This window comes from Molossus molossus, unplaced genomic scaffold (assembly GCF_014108415.1).
Source record: "Molossus molossus isolate mMolMol1 unplaced genomic scaffold, mMolMol1.p scaffold_m16_p_2, whole genome shotgun sequence".
Classification (NCBI taxonomy): domain Eukaryota; kingdom Metazoa; phylum Chordata; class Mammalia; order Chiroptera; family Molossidae; genus Molossus; species Molossus molossus.
This window is the reverse complement of record NW_023425355.1, coordinates 76,456,167-76,480,997: the sequence shown is the minus strand read 5'-3', so window position 1 is coordinate 76,480,997 and position 24,831 is coordinate 76,456,167. Positions and strand designations below refer to the sequence as shown.

General features: G+C 38.6%; 1 protein-coding gene across 5 annotated transcripts in view; it reads left to right on the top strand.

Moving 5' to 3' along the window:
• ATP11C (ATPase phospholipid transporting 11C) overlaps positions 1–24,831 on the top strand; it is a 280,762-nt gene that overhangs the window by 92,617 nt on the left and 163,314 nt on the right. For all 5 annotated transcript variants that reach the window (XM_036270575.1, XM_036270573.1, XM_036270574.1 and 2 more), the window contains exon 2: positions 19,163–19,282. In XM_036270575.1, the coding sequence (XP_036126468.1) occupies positions 19,163–19,282 (120 nt within the window). The remainder of the gene's footprint in view (positions 1–19,162; positions 19,283–24,831) is intronic.

Sequence of the window (24,831 nt, the reverse complement as noted above, 5' to 3'; positions counted from 1 at the left end):
CTTTAAACAGAAATTACCATAACCACCCTTTTAAATAAACTAGAAATGATGAATCTTAATATTGCTCAGGAAAAAAAATTATCTGAAGTGTGTATAAATCACTTAACAAGGCATCACAATAGCCAATCACATTAAATTATGTTTAATGAACTAAAGTGTCACTAGACTCTAAAGAGTTATTGTCATAATCACTGCCTTGTTTTCATTGAAAGAAATCAGGTTATAAAATACACTTTTCTAGAAGCACTATTTATAATAGCTAAGATCTGGAAACAGCCCATGTGCCCATCAGTAAATGAGTGGATACAAAAGCTGTAGTACATGTACACAATGGAATACTATGCAGCTGTAAGAAAGAAAGATCTCTTACCCTTTGAGACACCATGGAGGGACCTGGAGAGTAATATGCTGAGTAAAATAAGCCAGTCAGAGAAAAACAAGTATCACATGATCTCACTTATTTGTGGAATATAATGAACAAAATAAGCTGATGAACAAAATAGATCCAGAGACATGAAGGTAGGGAACAGACTGACAAACCTCAAAAGGAGGGGCAGGGGGGGTGAGAGGAAGAGATAACCAAAGAACTTATGTGCATAACCAATGGATACATACAACAATATTGTGAAGGTGGGGGTGGGACAGGAGCAGGGAGAAGGATATCAATGGGGGAAAATGGGGGGACATCTGTAACAAAAAAATAATTTAAATTTCTGCAAAGTCAAGGAATTCACAAAGGATTTCTTTGGGTAAATATTGACAAGGATGTTTGAGTAGAATTTTGGGGAGACTTGAAGTTACGGCTTTTTCAAAAGCTGAATTGAAATTTTCTTTTTGCTTTGCATTGTTCATTGTAGATTCCCTGTAGCAGACAGAATTTGGAGAACAAGTTACTAGTCTTTCTTTATTTGAGTTAACAGGGACAGCTTTATTGAGAAAATGACAGCTGGGAGAGCTGAATGATGGTTACAAAAAGGTAAAGAGGAGAGGGAAGAGTATTCTACATAGAGGGAAGCAACAGAGTAGGAGCTCTGGGTCAGGAAGGGGCCTGGGGCTCACGTTGGGTAGAAAGGAGATTGATGGGCTGTAACAGAGAAAGCAAGAATGTGTGAGGCTTGGGCAAGTCTGGGTTGGAGACATAGAAGGAAGAGACCTGAGATTGTGCAGTACTTTGCAGATCAGAATCAGGATTTTAGTTTTCAGTTTGAAGATCAGTGGGAAACCATTAAAACAGGGACTAGAGAAGCAGTATGATCAGGCATGTGTTACATGTGGTTGTTGTGTGGTCCTGGCTGTATCAGTTCTTGGAATACTGTGCAGCCATCATTATTGTCACTTAACAGATATGTTTAAGTATTTGATTAATGTCTTTTCTCCCCATTACCCTAAACTATTTAAAGGCAGGGACTGTGTCTATTTTTTATTTATCATTCTTATTTCCAGTGTCTTGCACATGTTAGGGGCTCAATAAACATATTGGTTAAATGCAGATATCAACCACATTAACAACTTTGTCTTGTGACCTATTATAAGGCAAGGGTGTTACTATTTAATTGATTCTACATAACATAAAATAAACTACTTTAAAGTAAACAATTCAGTGGCATTTGTTGTGAAACCACCAACTCTATCTCGTTCTATAACATTTTCATCACCCCAAAAGAAAACTCCATACCTATTTTCCTTCTTCCATCTCCTGGCAACAACCAATCTGCTTTCTGTTTTTATGAAATTAAATATTTTGAATATTTTATATAAATAGAATCATACAATATGTGATCTTTTGTGTATTGCTTCTCTCTCTCTTTTTTTAAATCCTCACCTGAGGATGTTTTTATTTATTTTTTATTTTACAGAAATGGGGGGGGGGCAGAAAAATTCAATGTGAGAGAGAAACATTGATTGGTTGCCTCTTATGAGCTTCCTGACCAGGGATCAAACCTGCAACCTAGTTATGTGCCCTGATGGGGAATCTAATCCACAATCTTTTTGGTGTATGGGATAATGCTCCAACCAACTGAGCCAGCTGGCCAGGGCTGGCTTCTCTCTTTTAATGTAATGTTTTTGAGGTGTATTCATGTTGTAGACTATATCAGTACTTCATTTCTTTGTATGCCTGAATGATATTCCATTGTATGGGTATACCATATTTCGTTTATTCATTCTTCAGTTGGTAGATATTAGGGTTGTCTCCACCTTTTGACTATTCTAAATAGGGCTGTTATGAACACTAATGAACAAGGTTTTGTTTGAGCATCTGTTTTTAGTTCTTTTAGGTATATATGTAGGAATAAAATTGCTGGCCATACAATAATTCTTTGTTTTGCTTTCTGATGACCCACCAAACTGTTTCCATAGAGGCTGAGCTGTTTTATATTTCTGCCAGCAAAATGTGAGTGTTCCAATTTTCACAAGGTGTCCCCACTAACACTTTTTATTTTCCTTATCTTTTAAAAAGTCTAGCCATCCTAGAAGGATGTTACCTTTAAAATGCCAATCAGAAATAATATATGCATCCCTATGTTTGTAGCAACATTATTTACAATAGCCAAGGTCTGTAAACAGCCTAAGTACCCACCAGCAGATGAGTGGATAAAAAAAGCTGTGGTACATTTACACAATGGAATACTATGTGGCTGTAAAAAAGAAGGAACTCTTACCCTTTGCAGCAGCAAGGATGGATTGGAGATTATTATACTGAGCAAAATAAGCCAGTCAGAGAAAGACAAATCCCATATAATCTCACTAATATGTGGACTCTCATGAACAAAATAAACTGATTAAATAAATGGGACCAGAGGCATGGAGACATGGAACAGACTGGCTGGTGCCTAAGTGGAAGGGTGTGGAGGTGAGTGGATAAAGAACGTGAAGGGATATATATATATATATATATATATATATATATATATATATATCCCAACTGGTGTGGCTCAGTGGTTGAGTGTCGACCCATACACCAGGAGGTTGCCGGTTCCATTCCCAGTCAGGGCACATGCCCAAGTTGTGGGCCCGATCCCCAGTGGGGGGAATGCAGGAGGTGGCCAATCGATACTCTCTCTCCCTCCCCCTCTTCCTTCCTCTTTTTCTGAAAATCAATAAAGAAAAAAATGGAAAAAAAAATATATATGTATGCCCCATGGACATGGATAATAGTGTGGTGAAGGCCAAGGGAGGGGGACGCTAGTGGGAGTGGATGGAGTTGGGCACAGGGGGCAGGAGGATACCTGCAATAATGTTAATATTAAAAATTTTAATAAAGAGGAAATTATGGATACATAAATAAAATGTATGAATGAACCTCCTCTTATTTACAGTGAATATTTCATTCCTTGATACCTCGATGATCAAAGACACACTGGACAGAATTGGATTCTGAATCCATTAAATCTATGTTCAATATCATTCTGATACATTGCCTTCTAAGAAAGGCTTGCAACTATTAGGATAATCCCACTCTTCCCTCTTATCTATCATTTTTAGGATCAAAGATAAGGTCTAAAGGACTAACCTAATACCTAAATTTCTAGCCTTTGAATACCATTGTACATGATGGGTTCTGCCATTTTCCCACAGTTAACTAATGCTGTCATTCATTATTTCCTGTTAGTCAGTGTTTAGAAGGTTTTACATCATATCTGAGTTTACAAATTAAAGTAATAATGGACTTAGAAATCTGTTAACACATTTGTATACACATATATATGCCTTTTTAAATAATGTGAAGTAGGGTGAAATGCATTGCAGTCAGAAGAATTGAGTTGTTGCAAACATTTGATTGTCAAGTACTATTCATAACTAATTTGTTTGTGATCCACTGAGCAACAATTGTGTAATGCTATAACCACTATATTGTTTCATGATTTAGCTGAAAATGTTTTTCCTGTTCAAAGCTTGCTAGGTATTTTTAATGTCAGCTGTAAATTCTTACAATTGTTCTAGATAACCTCTGTGTGTGTTTTGGAAATATCCCACTGCTATTTTCAATCATATGCTTGAACAGAACCTCAGACTACTGTTTGTCCTTTTTGGTTAAAAGTATTGTTTTGTTTGGTGGTGATATGACTTTTAGTGTGAGTAAGGTTTGTTTTTGAAAAGTTATACATTTGAATGTGTGTGCTGTAATAAAATTTTTTTCAGGTTCTTTTGTGTGTGTGTTTCATTTTATAGTAAAAACCTTTTGTTCAAATAAAACTTGTAATTTTATATGATTCATTATTTTTTTAATTGCCTTTATGGCAATTAATCCTAACCTGTTCTAACTTGAAGTTGTTTGTAGCTGGTGTGCCAGGACATAAATTTAATTCTGTTTTATCAGAGGAATATACTGTTTTCCTTAGATAGTAGCCACATTTGAGAAGGCATTTATTTTTTTCACATCTAAAGGTTTCCATTAAATAAATTGACTGTGGTGCTTTAAATGGGCATCCTTAAAGTCTGAAAGAACCAATACACCTTCTAGTGTGTCAAAATTAGTACCCTGAAGGCACATTAGCCTTTCTCTGGTCTTTGAGACTTTTCATCATTTCCTTTATTTTTCACTCCTGTAGTTTGAAATCTACAAATAAATTTCATCCTGAATACACTATCTTCTCATTATATATTGGTGTTTAAGTTATTCTTTTTGTAATGTTTTATTGATGTTTGAGAGAGAGGGAGGGAGGGAGGGAGGGAGAGAGAGAGACAGAGAGAGAAAGAGAAACGTCCATGTGAGAGAGAAACATTGATTGGCTGCCTCCTCCACACCCCCTACTGGGGATTGAGCCCAAAACCAGGGCATGTGCCCTAACTGGAAATTGAACCAGAACCTCTCAGTCCATGGGACAACTCTCAGTCCACTGAGCTGCACCGGCTGGGCTGTAAGTTATTCTTTATCCTTAAACATCTTTTTCCTACCCTTGGAAAGTGTTGTTTTGTTTTGTTTTGTTTTGTTTTGTTTTGTTTTGTTTTGTTTTCTTTGCGGTGGTTGCTCCAGGCAGAAAAAGGTGGCAAATGGCACAACATTCAAAATTTCAAGTTTTATTGATAGAAGATCTGGACCAAATTTCTCTGCATTTTTTGATCAGATTAGTTAGTTAAGCTCTCCTCCAGTTTCCTGCAAGGAAATCAATATGGGACTTCCGCCAAGCCACACACAGTCCAATCGGTAGTAGAATGAATTAGAACCAAGATCTCCTGGTTTCTTGCTTCTCATAATTAAGCTTAGAAGCAAGACCACACCCACCTGGGATCATGGCCAGACACTTAATTTTCCTTATCTATTTTTGGCATACAGGAGAGACATTGTCACAAATTTAAGTTATCTCACCTCATACCCTTGAATGCTTTACCAATAGAGCTGATTGTGATAAAGTAAGAAATATATTTGAGTAGCAGTGCCCAGACTGTGTCATACAGACAGAACATGATGCCGTTAGATCTTTGAGGGGTGAGGGAGGTATGAGATTTCTATTGCAATGCTGATCAAAGATGAAGAGGTTTCTTTATTTCAAGACTTTTTAGAGCTTTTATTATATGAATATGCATTGTGTATTGTGCATAACCAGGAGAAAGGATTATAGGAGCAGACTTCCCACTTTGCTAAAGAACATCGTTATCCATGTGATGCAGTTTAGGAAACACTGAGTGATGTATTCTTATATTTTTGCCAGTCCATTTTACTTTGGAATTACAAGTTAGCAGTACTCAAAGACATATTAAAATTTCAAAAATAAAAACATTATACACAAGCCACAATAATGCCATTAAGCCATACATAAATCAAATATTCATTTGAAGTGCCCTTCCTTGTATGCTTCAATATACTGAAAGTACTGAAGTTATACTTCACACATATTGTTAATTTCTAATGTCTCTTTTAAGCATATTTTAGAAATAATTACAAACAGATGACCTGTTAAATTTATAGCATCACCCACTCTTTATAATGCACAGGAGCTTTGAAGCCAAAGTTTTGAGCAGAGAGAAAGGAGATTTAAAGAAAATGTTATTAATTCCAGTGCAGTTCCACAGTGACCAAGTGCTCTGCCACAGAGGGAGAAATATATTCCTAATCTTACTCCCATGGTGTCAGATCAACAGTTCCAAAGAACTAATAATGGCTTATAACATTGCCAACAGATTCCAGGGGAATTGAGTGGCCCTCATGTGAGATCAAACATGCCACCTGTCAACCTTCCTGGCCAGCTGTAGTCCTCTTCATACACACTAAGGAATGGTGATTTAAACATCAAATACTCTGCCATTGGGCCATAACTTATCTGCCCCTTTGTACAGGGGTGGCAGCAGAATTGCCTGTTCTAGCTCTTCTGTAGAGCCAGAAACTTTCTGGCTTTAAATAAAACATTTACATCTGAATTATGTTGAGGCCGTTTCCTAGTTCTGTGCCAGCCTAGTTCCTGGAGTTTTAATAGTCATATAGTTAGTTAATAAACCTCATTTTCTTATGTGATTAGCCTTTAGAGCCCTTTAAAGTGATTTTGTTGTTAATCCTACTGTAAGTAGTCTTTTAATTTATATCACCTTATTTTACTGTTAAGGAAATAGAAGCTTAACTAACTAAGCCATATGTGTCAACATTTTCCAAGGTCATGTCTTTACTGCCTCTCCTGTTCCCTCCAAACCTTGCCCTGAAAAGCCTTCATCATTAGGGAGGATACTATTTTCAAGAATAGAATTTCTTTACGCTATTGTCATTTGAGCCAAGAAATTGGCCATGATATCATGATTGAATGGAAGACTAGAAATTCTTCACTGAAAAAGAGGCTAGAGTTATAAGGCTAGCGTCATAGTTCAGGGCCCCTCCCCTTTGTTTTCTTGGCTGATTCAACTCAGCCATCCTTCACAAAGGAAACTTTTTTTTAACCTACCTTTTCTGTTGGGGGGAATGTTAAAATAGATAGATATAGCCTGGATGTACTATTTAAATTAATTATATTTACAGCTTTGACATTTTTTTGTTGTTGTTAATCCTTACCCAAGGATATTTTTTTCATTGATTATTAGAGAGAGTGGACATGGGGTAGGGAGGGAGAGTGAGAGTGAAACATTGATGTGAGAGATATATCCATCTATTGCCTCCTGCATGTTCCCTGTCCGGGGCCAGGGATTAAACCTGCAACCCAGGTACATGCCCTTGACCAGGAATCAAACTTGCCACCCTTTGGTGCTTGGGCTGACGCTCTAACCACTAAGCAACACAAGCCAGGGTTGCTTTGACATTTTTTTCTAGGTAGTTTTCTTTATGATATTTAACCATACCAAGAAAAATGCATTCATTGGTTTTACCAACACACTCTAGTATATATTTGGACTGCTGCACCTTTCTAGGAAATTTGCCACTTTTATAATGATGCTATCACTGAAATGGCAGATAAAACCATGTTCAGGACATGAGATGCCTGTTTTACAATATATATTTTTAGCTCTAGACCTAGAAAGTGGTTTTTGTTTTTGTTTTTGTTTTTTTTTTTGGATGAGAATTTGTCTCTTCAAGGTAATGATATTGGTAAAGGCATTTTTCACCCTAATATCCAGTGATGCCTTTTCTTGCATTGTTAGATAAAACTGTTTGCTGCTGAGATAAAACTTTCTTATCTATGGGATATCTAAAAAGTGAGGAATATCTTCCAGCCCTAAGGGACGTCACACACAAAGACATCTGCTTAGGCCTTATATGTGTATTCTGGCACAGGTTTTTGAAGCTTCAGTGTACGGTATTACAGTCACTCTCCTAACAGTGGGGGGGGGGGGGAATTCAGTGTATCATAGTGAATCCCTAAATTATATATTTTCCTCTTTTTTTTCTTTTTAATCCTCAACTAAGGGTATTTTTCCATTTATCTTCAGATAGGCTGGGAGAGAGACAGATTGACAGACAGAGATAGACAGACATCTTTGTGAGAGAGACACATCAACTGGTTGCTTCCTGCATGACCCTGACCAGGGCCAGGGACTGAACCACAACAGAGGTACGTGCTGTTGACCAGAATTAAACCTGACTCTGGTCCTCAGGCTAACGCTCTATCCACTGAGCCAAACCGTCCAGGGCTATATTTTCATCTTATACTATTTACCTACCTGGAACCAAAAGTTCAATTGAACTTTCCTCAGAAGTCTCTTTTTTCTAAAAACTTGCTTTCTTTATTGATTTTTTTTTTCTTTTTGGGAGAGAGAGGAAGGGAGAGGGGGAGAGAGATAGAAACATCGATGAGAGAGAACACTGATTGGCCACCTCCTACATGCTGCCCTTTGGGGATTGGGCCCATAACCTGAGCATGTGCCCTGACTGGGAATCGAACTAGCAACCTCTTGGTGCATGGGTCGAAGCTCAACCACTGACCCACGCCAGCTGGGCAGAAGTTTGATTTTTAGCCCCACTTCTTACCGTGGTTCATTTGTTGTAGGCATGGTTTAGAAAAGAACTTCACAAGATGAGGAGAAAATATTATTTGGTGCAAGATACTAATATTTTAAAATAATGATACTTTAAAATCAAAAGTTACCTAGGCAAATCAGGTCTTTTGTAAAATGCTATAATGGAGGTCAGGCCACCGGAGTGCTGCTTTGAAGTCTAAAAGAATAGTAGACTAGTGTTCTAGTTCTTCCTTTGTCATTTCCCTTGGTCCTACATAAAGTTGCAAGCCACAATTGGCTGTCTTCCAAATTCTAGGAAACTTTACAAGGAGTGTTGGTATGCAGATAGTCTCATCTTTCCTTCCTGCCTCTGATGTGTGCAATCAGTATTGTATTCTGTTCTCTTTCCATCCAGGTTGGGCTTTGATGTGGTCCTGGGGCCTTTTTACACTTGCTTTCTAATTTGCATGTGTGTTTGTATCTATTTCCCAAGGGCTATGGGAAATGTTTAGCTATGTTAGTCAGCCTCACTGGTCCTATCCATAGAAGTTATGTACTTCCCCATGTAGATTTTTTTTAAAGTAATTTTTTTTGTTGTTGATTTTAGAGAGAAAGGGAGGGAGAGGGAGAGGGAGATAGAAACATTGATGAGAGAGAACATTGATTGGCTGCCTCCTTAATACCCTCTACTGGGGATGGGGCCCACAACCTGGGCATATGCCCTGACCGGGGATTGAACCATTGGCCTCTTGGTGCATGAGTCAATGCTCAACCACTGAGCCACACTAGCAGGGCTCAATTTAGATTTTTAAACTTTTTTAAGTGTTTGGAATGCAAGGTGGTGTGTAGATATTGGTAGTGAAAGTGAAAAGTGACTTCTGAGGCCTTGTAGACATGTGTGTCCAGCTTATCTCTAGTTCAGTTTGTGTGCATATTGCCAGGTTCTCAGGACAAATAACTGTTAACAAAGAAAGTGGAGCCCCAGGACAAACTTGAGAAGTCTCTGATTACTTTCTGTAAATGGAATAATCTCTGAATTATTACAATATATTTCTGTGAGCCCTGGCCAGTCTGGCTCAGTGGTTAGAGCGTTGGCCCGCAGACCAAAGAGTCACAGGTTCGATTCTTGTCAAGGGCATGTACCTATGTTGCGGTTCGGTCCCCAGCCCTGGTCTGGGTTGTGCAGGAGGCAACCAATTGATGTGTCTCTCTCACATCAATGTCTCTCTCTCTCTCTCCCCCCCTCCCCTCTCCCCCCCCTCCCCCTCCCGCTCTGTCTGAAGATAAATGCAAAAAAATATTCCTGTAAGAATCTTGAATATCTAAATGCTTATAGCATTTTCATCTATCCACTCTACTCTCTATTAGCCATCCTGTTAAGAGAGCTGTATTGCTACATTTTAGAGCCACCTTTCTGTATAGCCCTGAGGTCCTTGGGGTGAGAGCATTGTGGGGAGGAGGATCAGATTAGAAACACTCAGAACTGGTTGTTCCTGGTGAAATTAAACTGCTGAGTGGATCGCATTTTGATGATAAAAGTCTAACTCTGAGCTTCCAAGCAAGGTGTTCTTATCCACGTCTTTATGGTCACTCCCATTTCCTAAGCATTGTGCTTGCTGATTTAGGTGTTTGTTTTTGTGGGACTTATTTTATTTCCTATATTAGTTTCTATCAATTAAATGTGCTGCCATTGGGTAATGGCTAATTAGAGACATTCTTTGTGTCTGGCTATGTACTTTGAATATTCAGTTGTCTTCTGATCAGTTGTTTGAGAGTTTTGGATTAATAGGACCATAATTAAGCTTTAAAGGCAAGAAGATAAAAAAAATGCCTTATCTCAGTCTTGCTTCACTACGTCTGGCAAAGGAGGGAGAGACAGCTTAATCACTTAAAAAGATGCAGTAAACACAAAATCTGAAAAGTACAAATATAATGCTCATTTTAAAGTTATGACTAAATTGCACATTAAGATTCCTCTTTCTGGCATGTTATGATGGTGTGGGGTTGGAAGCCTCAGCAATCTGACCACTGAATAAATACACTGTAGCAAGTTTAAACAAGAAGTTTAACACACACTGGAAATGTTCCCTGGCACTTGTAGTGCTCTCCCACACCCCGCCCCTCCAACCCTAGTATAAAAATGCTGACCTTTGGGAGCATTTTAATAGACGGCTGAAACTTTGATGAAATGCTCTTTCTTTGTATTTTGAATTCATTTGGACTTTTTAAGGCTGATGATGCTGTTTGAATATACTTGTGCTTCAGAGAAGAAAACTGTTTTGGAGCCATGGTACAGAGAACAATTTTTAATCATTGCAAAGTTTTCAGATTTTTAATAAGGGTTTTTGTCATTTTTAAGCAAATATTTATATTTGATTTAATAACTCACAAAGAGTCTGATGAAAAGTAAACATTGCTGTGATTGTGGAAGATGATATCAATGAAGATTTGTTGCTCAAGTGAGTTGATGTGCATTATATCAGGGCCTGTAATTTTTATCAGTGATCTGAATAATTGATGGTAGATTAGCCACATGCAAATTAAGTATTGCTGGGGAATCTCATTTTGTGAACAGCTTAAAATGATTGGGGGGGGGCACAATGTGAGGGTTATTTGTATTTTTATCCTTTGAAAAACAAATTCTTTAAATTCTTTTACTTAAAGAAAAGTATAGGATTATGGCCAAAAACTTTTAGGATGTTAGTTAAGGGCAATCACTCATTCAGTGAGAGGGATTCTGTAGAAGTTTTTATCAATTCTGGCTTCAAACTGTAATTGTCACCTAGGAAGTTTCCAGAAAACTTAAGTTAGATATTAAATAAAAGACACAGGCATTGGTATTATGTATAAAGCCAGTGTGTGGCCAGAATTAGGAACCACTGATTTAGGACTAAGTGATAAATTTAATTCGGCTATCACCTGGAAAGGGTGGAGAGGGTGAGCTCTGTTTCAGATCCTTTGCCAGCTTTTATAGTGACAGTCTTGTATTGAGATGTCTGTAAAGAGCCACTAATATTGGGGCATTCCTTGCTTCCTTCCTCCTTCTTTCTGCTGAACCTTGGCCTCTGTCTCCTGGCCATGGTTATAAAAAACTGAGGTAGCTGTAGTTAGAATTTTGTCCAGAGTTGCCCCAGGCTCTGAATGACATTTTGGAGCTTGCATGTAATGTCTGGGGCACACTGGGTAAGGAACCTTTCCTTTAAGATGAACCTGGCCCGCATATGAACTTAAATCTAGATTTGTATATTTTGTGAGGGCTTCTTGTAGCCTTTCCAAGAAGACTGTAGGATTTTCCTCTGGTCCCTGGCTGATTGTGGAGACCTTAGAGTAACTGATGACTTTCTGTTGTCCGTTCTTAAGACCAGCCTTAATAAACAACAGAAAGTAATTCCTTTACCATGTGTGATTGGTGTTGATGTGATCTCATCCAGGGACTGCAGAGGGTACACCTTTTTCCCCTATAGGGTACATGGGATCAGTCAGCTGATGGCTGCTGGCAAATTTTCTGGCCTCTCTGATGACCCTGTCTTTTTTAGTGTCTGACAAAGTTTGGCCCAGGGTTATCATTATGCCCTTCTACGTTAATTCACAGGCTAAAGATAACATGGGTATAACGTAGTAACATGGGCACTGGGGTTTTCAGAGTAACTCCTGAGATCTGCCTTAATATTTTATTCTTTATTGATTTTAGAGGGAGAGGAAGATAGAAACATCGATGAGAGAGAATATCAATTGGCCGCCTCCTGCATGCCCCCCACTGGGGATATAGCCCAGGTTGGGCTTGTGCCCTGACTGGGAATTGAACCAGCGACCTCTTAGGCATGGGTCGATGTTCAACCACTGAGCCATACTGGCGGGGCAATTTTTTTTTATTCTACAAGTGAGAAGGGTTTATGGACAAGCAGTGGGGCTGCATTCTCCTGGTGCCTCCATCAGGGGGCAGACCCTGGCAGGCATAGGTAGGGGCTGTCTTGGCCTTTCTGGCTTTGATGGGGGGACATATCCTCCTCCCCCACCATATGGAGGCCAGGTTGGATAGAGAGAAGGTTTAGGCAATGCAATGGGGGTGTGGCTGGGAGAATTCTTTGGGCAGTTAGTTAGTACAAGGTTGAAAGGCAGAATCTTTGTTTAATACTGCCAGGGTAATCAATTTACATTTCTGAAGCAGATCCTCCTATTCTCATAATAGGAAACATGTTGGACATAAGGGCTTTCTGATTATTTACCCTGTTGCTTGCAGAAAAGATCCTATTGAGGGGTGGTATTGTGATTAATACTCCTATTTTGAGACCATGACTCCCCATCAGGGAACTTATATTGTGGCCATACTGAATTACAATAAAAAATTAGTCTTTTCTTTTGTAAGGTCTGGGGGTCTAATTGTGCCCAGTTAGCCAAGATTCAGGCCAGAGGACTTCTGTCTGGTGTAGATTGTTGATTTCCCATATGGAAGGAAGAAAAGGTTAGGCATTAGAGAGTCCAGTGTCCTGGGGTCAGTTCCGGAGCCTGGCATCCCAGCACTGGAGGGCTAGTGTCTTACAAGTCTCAGCCATTTAGTGTGGATGAGAGACAGAGGGTACCATGTGATTTCACCATGGTCTCAGGTTAGGAATTAGGGAGCCCAGCATCCCAGGGTCAAAATTCTGGAGCCTGGCATCCCAGAGCTCAAGGGCTAGCATCTGATGCTTCAGGCGTCTAGCAGGGATGATGAGAGAGGAAGGGTACCACCTGCTCTCACCATAATCTCAGAGAGGGGAAGTAAAATCTTATCAGGTGTTGGGAGTCTCCAAAGACCTGGAGGATCTTTCCTTAGGGTGGGATATGCTTATGAATCTGGGAGTAGGCAAGTCTGCTCAGCCAGGGCAAAGGAGCAGAAAAGGCAAATTGTCAGAGCCAGCATGTCCAGAGGAGACAACAGAGTAAGGGGTTTTATAGATAGAGAAGAGTTTTGCTCAAAGGTTCTTAATATAAATAAGGTAGTAGCCAGTAAGTAGAAAGACTAATGTTTTGAGGTAATTTTAGAGTGTCCTTTACCTCCTAGTTATCTTGTACCGTGAACTTCTGCACAATATCTTATGGTCTGTGTGTCTTCTATTCCTTTAACAATGCCTATGCCATTTCTGCTGACGCCCTCTAGGATTCACTCTGACAGGGTGGACGCCTACTCTGAGAGTTTTTACATTGTCCAGATTGTGGGAATACTGTGCCTGCCATAACTCATGGTACTATAGAAATTCTACCATGGTACTTCCTGCCAAGTGCTGTAGAGATTTGACCCCATTAAACCCTGAGAGATTTTGTAGGCAGTGGACCAAAAGATTTACCCAATAGGTATGGCTGGACAGATAGATTTCCCATTTTAGAGTTGGCCCATGAATGTTATCTGCCCATACCCTTCGGGGTTCCATACAATGTAAATGCCTAAATAGATGTGGGAGGCTTCTAGGACTGAGTAGAAAAGTAGGTAATAAGAACCCTGGGGTAATCCAAAATATGTCCTATAGTTACAAACTAGAGATTTCCTATTCCTTCCATCAACTTGTTCCATATATTGGGAAAAGGATTTTCAGGTTAGAAAGTCAGGAATTAGTAGTCTAGTAAAGGTGGAATAAAAGGTTCCTATTTCCCAGGTAGCCTGTATTTACTGGATGGGGGGAATGCTCTTTAGTGGGCTTCACTGGAAGGCTCTAAAAAGCTGAATGGAGAGCTTTAGTATTAGATCCTTTATTCTTTCCTGCAAAGAGTGGGGCATAAACCATCTCCAGAAGCAGGTTATCTGGTGCAAATTTGAAGTGTTAGGCCAGTGATGTTTCCTATAGTGTTGTAGGACACAGGTAAGGAGAGGAGGTTCTATTTTCTGTCCTAAAAAGTGATTCCTGTCTAATTGAGTTCCTGTTCAGTTTTAAACCCAGCAACAAATGCAACAATGTCCCTGGATACAATAGTTGCAAAGAGGCAAGCGAGAGTGTAGGTCAAGCGGTCAGTCCAGTTGGGCAGGTGAGACGTTTTAAGTCCTAATAATGCTTGGATGCTAGCATTATATGCAGAAAATGTGGGTGCCGGGGAGTTGTGACTGCGAGTGGAATTCTTGGGGATCAGTGTGGTGGGTCAGAGTTTGCTGTTTGTGGAGTAGACTCCCAGAGGCCGTGATAACAGCTGGTCATCCTCACTCCTCTTTCGCATCTTGGTTTCTCTCACCAGCTATCTAAAACAACGATTTTATGATTCCTACTTGGAGTTTCTCTGCCTTGGCTAAAGCACCTACATTATTCAGAGGACCCGGAGTGCTGGGCAACCAAATCTTATATAATCCCCACAGATGGGTCAAAGTTTAATTACAGTTCTATTCTGGAGTCCCTATGAGGCCCTTGCACGTTGAAAGGAAGACCCTCCAACACCTCCACACTGACCTTCAGTCACTTGAGAGTGTCGGCTTACGCAGACCAGGGGGAAAAGTGTCTCATATCTTCAGTACCAGTTCATCACCAGGCGCTCATAGTTACCTTAGTTTTCCACTTGTAGGCAGTCATCCCCTTTTAACTAGAATTACTGACTCACCCTCTCAATCCTGGAAAAGAAGGAAAAGTAAAGCAGCCCTTTCTCTGGTCTTGTGGCTAGAGGACTTACAGTTTGCACAGTTTGAGTCACGGCACCAAAGATGTTACTGATTGGGGTTACCGGCTGGGACCTCAGTCCTTGTTGACATAGAAAAGCTTTTGAGGCCTATGAAAATGAAAATAAAGCAAAGTGGAAGTTTTTGAAAATACACTCCGAGAAGCAGGCCAGTTGAGTGAGACAGTTGCCTGAACTTCCTGGGTTATATGGTTTAAATGAGGGATTTTCTGGGTGGAGACTTTCATTTGCATCCAGGGATGATTGACAGAAAAGGATTATATAACTATCTTTCTTCAGCACAAGACCTTACCCATAATGCATACAGAAAAACCCATGGGTGTCCAAAACCGCAATGCAAATATTATTCCTTATTGGTTAAAATGCCTTGTAAGGTGGTAGGAATCATACACTCTCACTCCAGACTACATTGTATGCCATCCAGATGGGAAATGATTTTATGATTCCTACTTGGAGTTTCTCTGCTTTGGCTGAGGCACCTACATTATTCAGAATCACAGGACCTAAAACCACTGTTCTAATACTACATTGGAGCAAGTGGAAAAGTACAGTGAATTTACACGAGTTCAGCATTGTCATTTATGCGCAGACCAAACAACATTAAACACAGCAGATTCCACCAGAAATGGCAGGTTCATCAGATTTTAGAATGAAAACAGGCATGGAAAAGCTGTCTCTTTCATCCCCCACCCCCAGTTCTCAGGAAGCTCCAACCCCAATCCTGCTGTGGCGAAGAAACTTTTCCCTTTTATGGAAAATCCTCTGGAGTGGACATACTGCAGCTCTCAGGCTCCTATTTCATCATTTAATAATGATCGTTGCCAGGATCTATCTGCCTACCTACACATCCATTTAAATACATATTCTCCAATTAAATGGAGATATAGCAGTCACTTAGGCCTATCTGAAAGAGATCCCAGAGATAATGTATAGGGAAAGCACCTAGGGAAACTGTAAATGTTGTTCAGATGTATGGCATTCATAAAAATACCATGTGTCTGAAAAATTGCATAATGCTTGCTTCTTTCTTTTGTTCTCTGGAATGCTGTGACCTGCCAGAGAAGAAAGTTGAGGACAATTCAGAATTGAGGAAGTACTGGTTCATTTTTATTTTAAGTTAATCAGTGACCATTGTTAAGTGAGGGGAACTGTTTATTTTGGTAGTGTAGGAAACATCCTGCAGAAAATACTCACCGACCCTCTATATCTTTTTCTTTTACTCTTCCCACTTTCCATTTGCAAAATGATCTGAGAACTGGCATAAAAAGTAGCTCTTTTTACTCAAAACCTTCTGCACAGCAAAAGATACAATCATCAAAATGGAAAGACTACCCACTGTATGGGAGAGCATAATTGCCAATGATATATCAGATAAGGGGTTAATTTCCAATACATATAGAGTGCTCATACAACTCCACAAAAGGAAAACAAAGAATCCAATTAAAAATGGGCAGAAGAACTAAATGGACACCTCTCCAAACAGGACATACAAATGGCTAAGAGACATATGAAGAAATGCTCATCATCACTAATCATCAGAGAGATGCAAATTACAACAACAATGAGGTATCACCTCACACCTGTCAGAATGGCCGCCATCAACAAATCATCAAACAACAAGTGTTGGCGAGGGTGTGGAGAAAAGGGGACTCTAATACACTGCTGGTGGGAATGCAGACTGGTGCAGCCGCTATGGAAAACAATATGGTGTTAGCTCAAAAAATTAAAAATTGAACTTCCCTTTGACCCAGTGATTCCACTTCTAGGAATATACCCTAAGAAGCCTGAAACACCAATCAGAAAGAACATATGTACCCCCACGTTTGTAGCAGCACTATTTACAATAGCTAAGATCTGGAAACAGCCCAAGTGTCCATCACTAGACGAATGGATAAAAAAGCTGTGGTACATATACACAATGAAGTACTACGCAGCTGTAAGAAAGAAAGATCTCTTATCCTTTGAGACTACATGGAGGGACCTGGAAAGTATCATCCTAAGTGAAACAAACCAAACACAGAAAGACAAGTTTCATGTGATCTCACTTATTTGTGGAATATAATGAACATAACAGTCTGAGGAAGGGGGTAGTCCCAGAGACGTGGAAGTGGGATACAGACAGACAATCCCCTAAATAGGGGGGTGGTGGGGGAGAGATAAACCACAGAACTTATATGCATGTATGCATGAACAGTGGACATGCACAACAAACTGGGGAAAGGTCAGGGAGGGAGGAGGAGGGGGGAACCAGTGGAGGAAAAAGGAGAAACATCTATAACAAAAATTAATTAATAAAAAAAAAGTAGCTCTTTTTTATTTACTCTGTCATTTCTTGCTTGTGTGAAAAACTAAACAACCATATGAATATTAAACTAAAGGTTGTAAATTGCAGTGTGTTATGGCCTTGACAATTTCTGTAATTCAAATTGGTACGTTATATAAAGTGCAAGTGTTGTAGAGACTACAATGAGACGGTAACTTGCAGCAAAAGGTGAGGATAAGTGTGAACCGGAATAAACTATACTTTTAGAAGGTGTATTCAATTTTACTTTACATTTTGCAAAATAGTTATTATAGAAAACGTAGTGTTCTTATCAGTAAGCTGTGTCAGACCGTATATATCACAGTTGCAAACAAAGTCAGTTCCTGAAGCAAAATGTATATAGCTACCATTCTGTTAAACATATTTTTTACTGGTTTCCAGGAACAGTTTGAAAATTTACCTGTTCTAATCACTGACTCTTGGCATGTGAAGGAAATGTACAGTCAGTTGTTCTAATGCCCCGTCTTTGGGCAATGGGTAAATTGCTAAGCTATTCAGCAATGATACTGAGTTTTTCTAGCTTGCCATGGGTAGAGATTCCCACAACCTCTCTTAACCCTTTGCCAAGGTAGATTTCCAGAAGTTACCTTTTATATATAGCCTCATTCTCTCCTACTTCACTTTATCCGCTACAGGTTTTGAAGGAAATACTCACTAAATAATTATTTAATAAGCTTAAATAAAAAGTGGTGAGGCAAGAGGTCTTATCTATATTTTGTGGGTGATTTTTATTTTTTCAAACTAAAATATTATGTTCCCTATACTATCTATGTAACGGGCAAAAATTTTGACCAGAATAAATCTAAACATACATATTTGGAGAACTTTGCAAGCTGCAGGTAGTTTGTTTAAAATAATTTTCGGGTAGAGAGTTACATCTTTGACCTTTGAATAGATCATTGAAAGGAAGGAAAGTCTTTGTGGCTATATACTTTTAAAACATTTAGGTTGAGGCATTATCTTGAAAAAATAAATATGTAAGTGGATATTGGTTTCTGTCATAATTCCTTTAAATTAAATATATGGTTGTCTCAAACATGATAATATAGTACCATCAAAGTAGATTGTCCTAAATTTATATAAGAAAATGTATTAGCCTGATTTAAGAGAAGAAAACAGAGTGAAGCCTCAGTGAAATACAAGAGTGAGGTAAAATGGAACTCAACTTAAAACTTATAGATTCAGCAGATATGCTTTTTAAAAATGTAAAAGGAACATTAGAGATATAATTTGTGAAGTGGGATTTTTTTGACAACAGACCCTGAAAGAACACAAAGGAATGTCTTTCCTGTAAAGCCAAAGATTTTACCAATTTTCTTTGTAGAAATAGTTGATCATTGCATTAGTTTTTCTATCTTTTTAAAAATAATTATTTTGTGTTGAGAAGTAAGTTGCATTCTGTTTTCTGTTGTCTGGTAAGGGCAATGACAAGGTTATCATTACTAGTTGTATAAAAATTAAGTATTTTCCAAAAAATGAAATACTTCAGTCTGACCTTTCCTAAGTTAGTGTGTTACTATGATGGTGATGATTAAGGTTCTGTGGATAAAAAAAAAAAATGACTGGCGATAAAAGTTATTGTTTCTCTAGGATACTTTATTTAATTTAAACATTTTAGAATTGCATTGTTGGCCTCAGAACAGTTGGCTCAAGCAACACTTTTACTAAATCAGCAACCAAGAGCTTACTGGAGTTTGACATTCCCAATAAGGTTTTCTCCTCTTTCTATTCCTATTTATTTTTCTCTAGTCTAGACTGTAGTCAAACATGCTTAGACAAGAATTTTGTGCTCTATAGAAGCATGGAGAAATGTAATGAAAAACCAACTTTATCTCTCTTTTTCTTGGTCAGTGTGCTGGAGAAGAGAAGCAAGTTGGTACACGCACAGTGTTTGTTGGCCAGCATCCAACTTCAGCAGCAGAAGATTACATTGCACAAAGATTTTTTGATAATAGAATAGTCTCATCTAAGGTAAGTTTTTTAACTCAATATATATTCATGTAGTGAGACAGATAATGCACTTATTTTTTATTTATGCTTCTGAGGACTCTGGTACATTTATATATGCATATATTTATGTGTACTTAATACCAGTCATACATCAACTCTGATCATTATTTCAGCAAAAGGCAATTTTTTTAAAGCATCACTTTGTCTTGTTATAGCTGAAGCATCACTCACTTGCCTTCCATTATGTTTGACAGTGCCTGTTGATTATACATATTACTTTAAGCCTTAAAGTGTGCTAAAAGTAGGAATTATTTACTTGCCCAAAGCTTCCTGAATTGCCCTTAATTGTATGGAGTACTTTGTAAATAATTTACATTCTTTTGGAGGGTGCTATCCAAGAATGACATCTATATTTCTTTCTATTTCACTGAGGAGCTTCCCCTGCTCAGTATAGTGCTTAAACAGTTAAGAGTTTGATCACTGTAGCTTTGTCACCATTGGAATAATCATCTTACTTCAGCATAGTGTAGTGCTAAGAGCAATGGCCTGGAAGTCTGAAGACCTGAGTTTAAAGCCTGGCCTGACCATTTGTTAGCTATGTGAACTTGGTTAAATTAATCTCTAAGTCTGAATGTTATCATTAGTGAAATAGAGCTGATATTTGATATGTGAAAGCACTCTTTATAGTTCCTAGTACTCATAGTCATCTTTACCTTTGGCTGACTAGGTTAGGTGCTAGGTTCTAGATGCCTGATGGTTGGCCCACTGACATTTCTTATACCATGGCCCAGATTCAGATAATTTTCCTCACTTCCTCATGCAACCAGACAAGGCATATCTAAAATGTTGGTGACAATTGATTCACTGCATGTTTACAAACACCTTGGACCTGAAACACAAAATTATGCCCTTTAAAAACTTTAGTTTTCAAACATACATGTGATTTATCATTGGGTAGTGATGTAATACAGATTATGTTTAGCTAGGAGATTAACATATAAAATGTGGACAGAATGAGGGAAAACTGTGTTGTTTTATGATCATTGGCCTATAGAATACTCTGAGTACATTTGTATAAAATGTTTTTCTTGTTAATTTTTTTTTTTTTATCCTCACCCGAGGACATTTTTCCATTTTTTGTACAGATAGAGTGGGAGGGAGAGAGAGGAAGAGAGAGAGAGGGAAACATCGATGTGAAAGGGACACATCGAGTGGCTGCCACCCTCATGACCAACCAGGGCCGGGGACAAACTGCAACCGAGGTACATGCCATTAGCGGAAACCGAACCCGGGTCTCTCCGGACCGCAGGCGGACGCTCTAACTGCTGAGCAAACCGGCCAGGGCTTTCTTGTTAATTTTTAACCTTATGGAAGAATCATAGTCCTTTGGCTCAGAATCTTAGACTTCTAGAACGGAAAGATCCTAATAGGTCATCTTGTTCATCTCACTGACTTTACAAATGTATAAAGCAAACCCAGAGAAACTGAGCTGGTGATATGGTCATCAAGCAGAGTTACTGATAAAGCCCTTTTCATATCATTGTCCTGTTTGGGTTCCTTTCTCAGTTTTATCTCTTCTTTTGCATCAGAGAAATATAAAATATTTTCTAGGGAATTATTTTTTTTCATAGTGTTTTATGTAGAAGATGTTAAAGTAACTTTTCATTGAAGTAGTAATAATCATTTTGTTGCAATATACTTTGCATTTTTGTATTTCAAAAGAACTTATAAAACTCACCTTAATTCTCAACTCATTTTGTATTTAATGTTTTTTATATTTTATCTAGCTATAGTTTTGCTAGCAGATAAAATAATGCAATAGGATATATATTTATTTAAATATTAAGGAGCTTACAAGGTAAACAAAGATTATATCTAAGCAGATTTACTTATGTATCTATGTATATATTTTAGAAATCAGAATAAAGAATTGAACATGGACAACCTAACAGATCTTTTTTTCTTTATAAATAATATGTTTACACTTTTTCTAGTTGACTGCATGTTAACTGATTTTTTTCATAAAAGCTCTAGAGCAGAAAATGAGGAAATGACAGTATACTAACCAGAAAAAGGAATAAAATCTTAATGCAATGAATAATTATAAGAGGATAGTATACAGCGTATAATGGCAAAGAACTGCATCCTTGTAGACAGAAGTGAGTTTAAAATTAAAATAAGCCATTTAACCTCTCTGTGTCTCAATTTTCTTACCTTTAAAATGGGGACATTAATAGTACTTACCTCATAGGATTTTGTCAAGGATGAAATAAAGTAATCCACAGAAAGCATTTAATCACTGTGTTTGGCTTGTAGTAATAACTCCATAAATGGTAGCTGCTATTGTTGCTTATATTTCTGTAATAATAATAATAATTATTATTATTATTGTTATAGTTAATAACAGTACTATTGATTTTCTCAGTCTCATGTGTTTTGAATATATGGAGTTATTTCTCTGAAAAAGACGCCTTTGGATCCATACTGGAGAGAACAAGTTTCATAATTTGACCCACACTAGCCGGGCTATACCAGAAACTTTTAATTGAAGAAATATACAATTTAAAGAATACGTTAGCAGCCTTCCATCTTTGTAGCAATTGTTGATTTTCTTTCTCAACACTTTAGTAATGAAAATAATTTTCTCTTAATTGGGTGCTTTTAGTTTGTTTACAAATGCCATCAGTAATGTCAGTGTAACACTGGAAATAAGTTTTGGTAATGTAACAGTGAAGATAAAACTTTGACCTACTTGAAATTTTATTTATAAATTAATGTTCTTCTCTTCTTTTGGGAAAACAAACATTTTCTTTAGAAAATGTCCTCTCCATCCTTCCTCATTTAATATACTCTGCAGGGACCTTTGAAAATCACCAGAATTTTGTAGTTGGTATGAAACTCAGAAATCACCTCCTCTAGCAAAAGAGTTGATTGCTCCTGCTAGGATCTTTAGATTTTATCCTATTTCTCTGTTCCACATTGTTTACCTTTAAAAATCTTAAGCCTAATCTTGAAGGCCCTTCAGTGGGATAAGAATCAATGAACTCCACCTAACTCTTTGAAGGTATACCCAAGGTTAAGCTTAGTACTCTTATGTAAAAAGAACATCTTAGATTTAAGTTTCAAGCCTGCAACTACCTTCAGTTTAAAAATTAGAATTGCCCATAGAATTTATTAGACATCTTTTTGTCTGAGACTTTTTAAATTGAATTTATTGGGGTTACATTGATTAATAAAATTATACAGATTTCAGGTACACAAGTCCATAGTACATCATCACTATATTGTACTGTGTGTTTACCATGCCAAGTCAAGTCTCCTTCCATCACCATTTATCCCTGCTATACCTTATTCTACCTCCCCACACCTTCCTTCCTTCTGGCAGTCATCATAATGGTGTCTGTGTCCATGAGTCTTTCTATTTTATTCCTTGCTTCACCTTTCTCTCCTAGCGCCCAACTCCTTCCCCTCTGAGAACTGTTAATCTGTTCTCTGTATCCATGAGTCTGTCTAATTTTTTAGTTTATTTTGTTTATTAGATTCCACATGTAAGTGAAATCATATGGTACTTGTCTCTTTCTGTCTGTATTATTTCACTTAGCATAATAACTATCCAGGTCCATCCACGCTGTTACAAAAGGTAAAGTTTCCTTCTTTTTTTTTTTTTTAATCCTCACCCGAGGATATTTTTCCATTTTTTGTACAGATAGAGTGGGAGGGAGAGAGAGGAAGGGAGAGAGAGAGAGAAACATCGACGTGAAGGGACACATCGAGTGGCTGCCACCCGCACGACCAACCAGGGCCGGGGACAAACTGCAACCGAAGTACGTGCCCTTAGAGGGAACCGAACCCGGGTCTCTCCGGACCGCAGGCCGACGCTCTAACCGCTGAGCCAAACTGGCCAGGGCAAAGTTTCCTTCTTTTTTTACAGCTGAGTAGTATTCCATTGTGTAAATGTACCACAGCTTTTTTATCCACTCATCTGCTGGTGGACACTTGGGCTGCTTGCAAATGTTAGCTATTGTAAATAACACTACAATGAACACAGGGTGCATATATTCTTTCAAATTTGTGTTTTGCGTTTCTCTGGGTATGGTCCAAGAAGTGGAATCACTGGGTCATAAGGCAATTATATTTTTAATTTTTTGAGGTAACACCATACTGCTTTCCACAGTGGCTGCACCTGTCTGCATTCCCACCAACACTGCATGAGGGTTCCCTTTTCTCTACATCATCACCAACACTTGCTGTTTGTTGATTTATTGATGATATCCATTCTGACAGGTGTGAGGTGATATGTTATTGTGCTTTTAATTTGCATTTCTCTGATGATTGGTTTGTCTGAGTCCTTTTTTTATTAATTAATTTTTTTTTTTTTTTTTTATCCTCACCCGAGGACATTTTTCCATTTTTTGTACAGATAGAGTGGGAGGGAGAGGGAGGAAGGGAGAGAGAGAAACATCGACGTGAAGGGACACATCGAGTGGCTGCCACCCGCACGACCAACCAGGGCCGGGGACAAACTGCAAACGAAGTACGTGCCCATAGCGGGAACCGAACCCGGGTCTCTCCGGACCGCAGGCCAACACTCCAATCGCTGAGTCAAACCGGCCAGGGCTTATTAATTAATTTTTGTTACAGATGTTTCTCCTTTTCCCCCCACTGATTCCCCCTCCGCCTCCCTCCCTGCCCTGTCCCCAGCTTTGTTGTCCATGTCCATTGTTCACGCATACATGCATATAGGTTCTGTGGTTTATCTCTCCCCCACCATCCCCTCTTCTGGGGATTGTCAGTCTGTACCCAACTTCAACGTCTCTAGGACTACCCAATTCCTCAGACTGTTATGTTCATTATATTCCACAAATAAGTGAGATCATATGATACTTGACTTTCTCGGTTTGGCTTTTTTCAGTTAGGATGATACTTTCCAGGTCCCTCCATGTAGTTTCAAAGGATAAGAGATCTTTCTTTCTTACAGTTGCGTAGTACTTCATTGTGTATATGTACCACAGCTTTTTTATCCATTCGTCTACTGATGGACACTTGGGGTGTTTCCAGATCTTAGCTATTGTAAATAGTGCTGCTACAAACATGGGGGTACATATATTCTTTCTGATTGGTGTTTCAGGCTTCTTAGGGTATATTCCTAGAAGTGGGATCACTGGTCAAATGGAAGTTCAATTTTTAATTTTTTGAGGTAACACCATATTGTTTTCCATACTGGCTGCACCAGTCTGCATTCCCACCAGCAGTGTGCTAGAGCCCCCTTTTCTCCACACCCTCGCCAACACTTGTTGTTTGATGATTTGTTGATGGCGGCCATTCTGACAGGTGTGAGGTGATACCTCATTGTTGTTTTAATTTGCATCTCTCTGATGGTTAGTGACGATGAGCATTTCTTCATATGTCTCTTAGCCATTTGTATGTCCTGTTTGGAGAGTTGTCTATTTAGTTCCTCTGCTCATTTTTTAATTGGGTTCTTTGTCTTCCTTTTGTGGAGTTGTATGAGCACTCTATATATATTGGAAATTAACCCCTTAACTGATATATCATTGGCAATTATGCTCGCC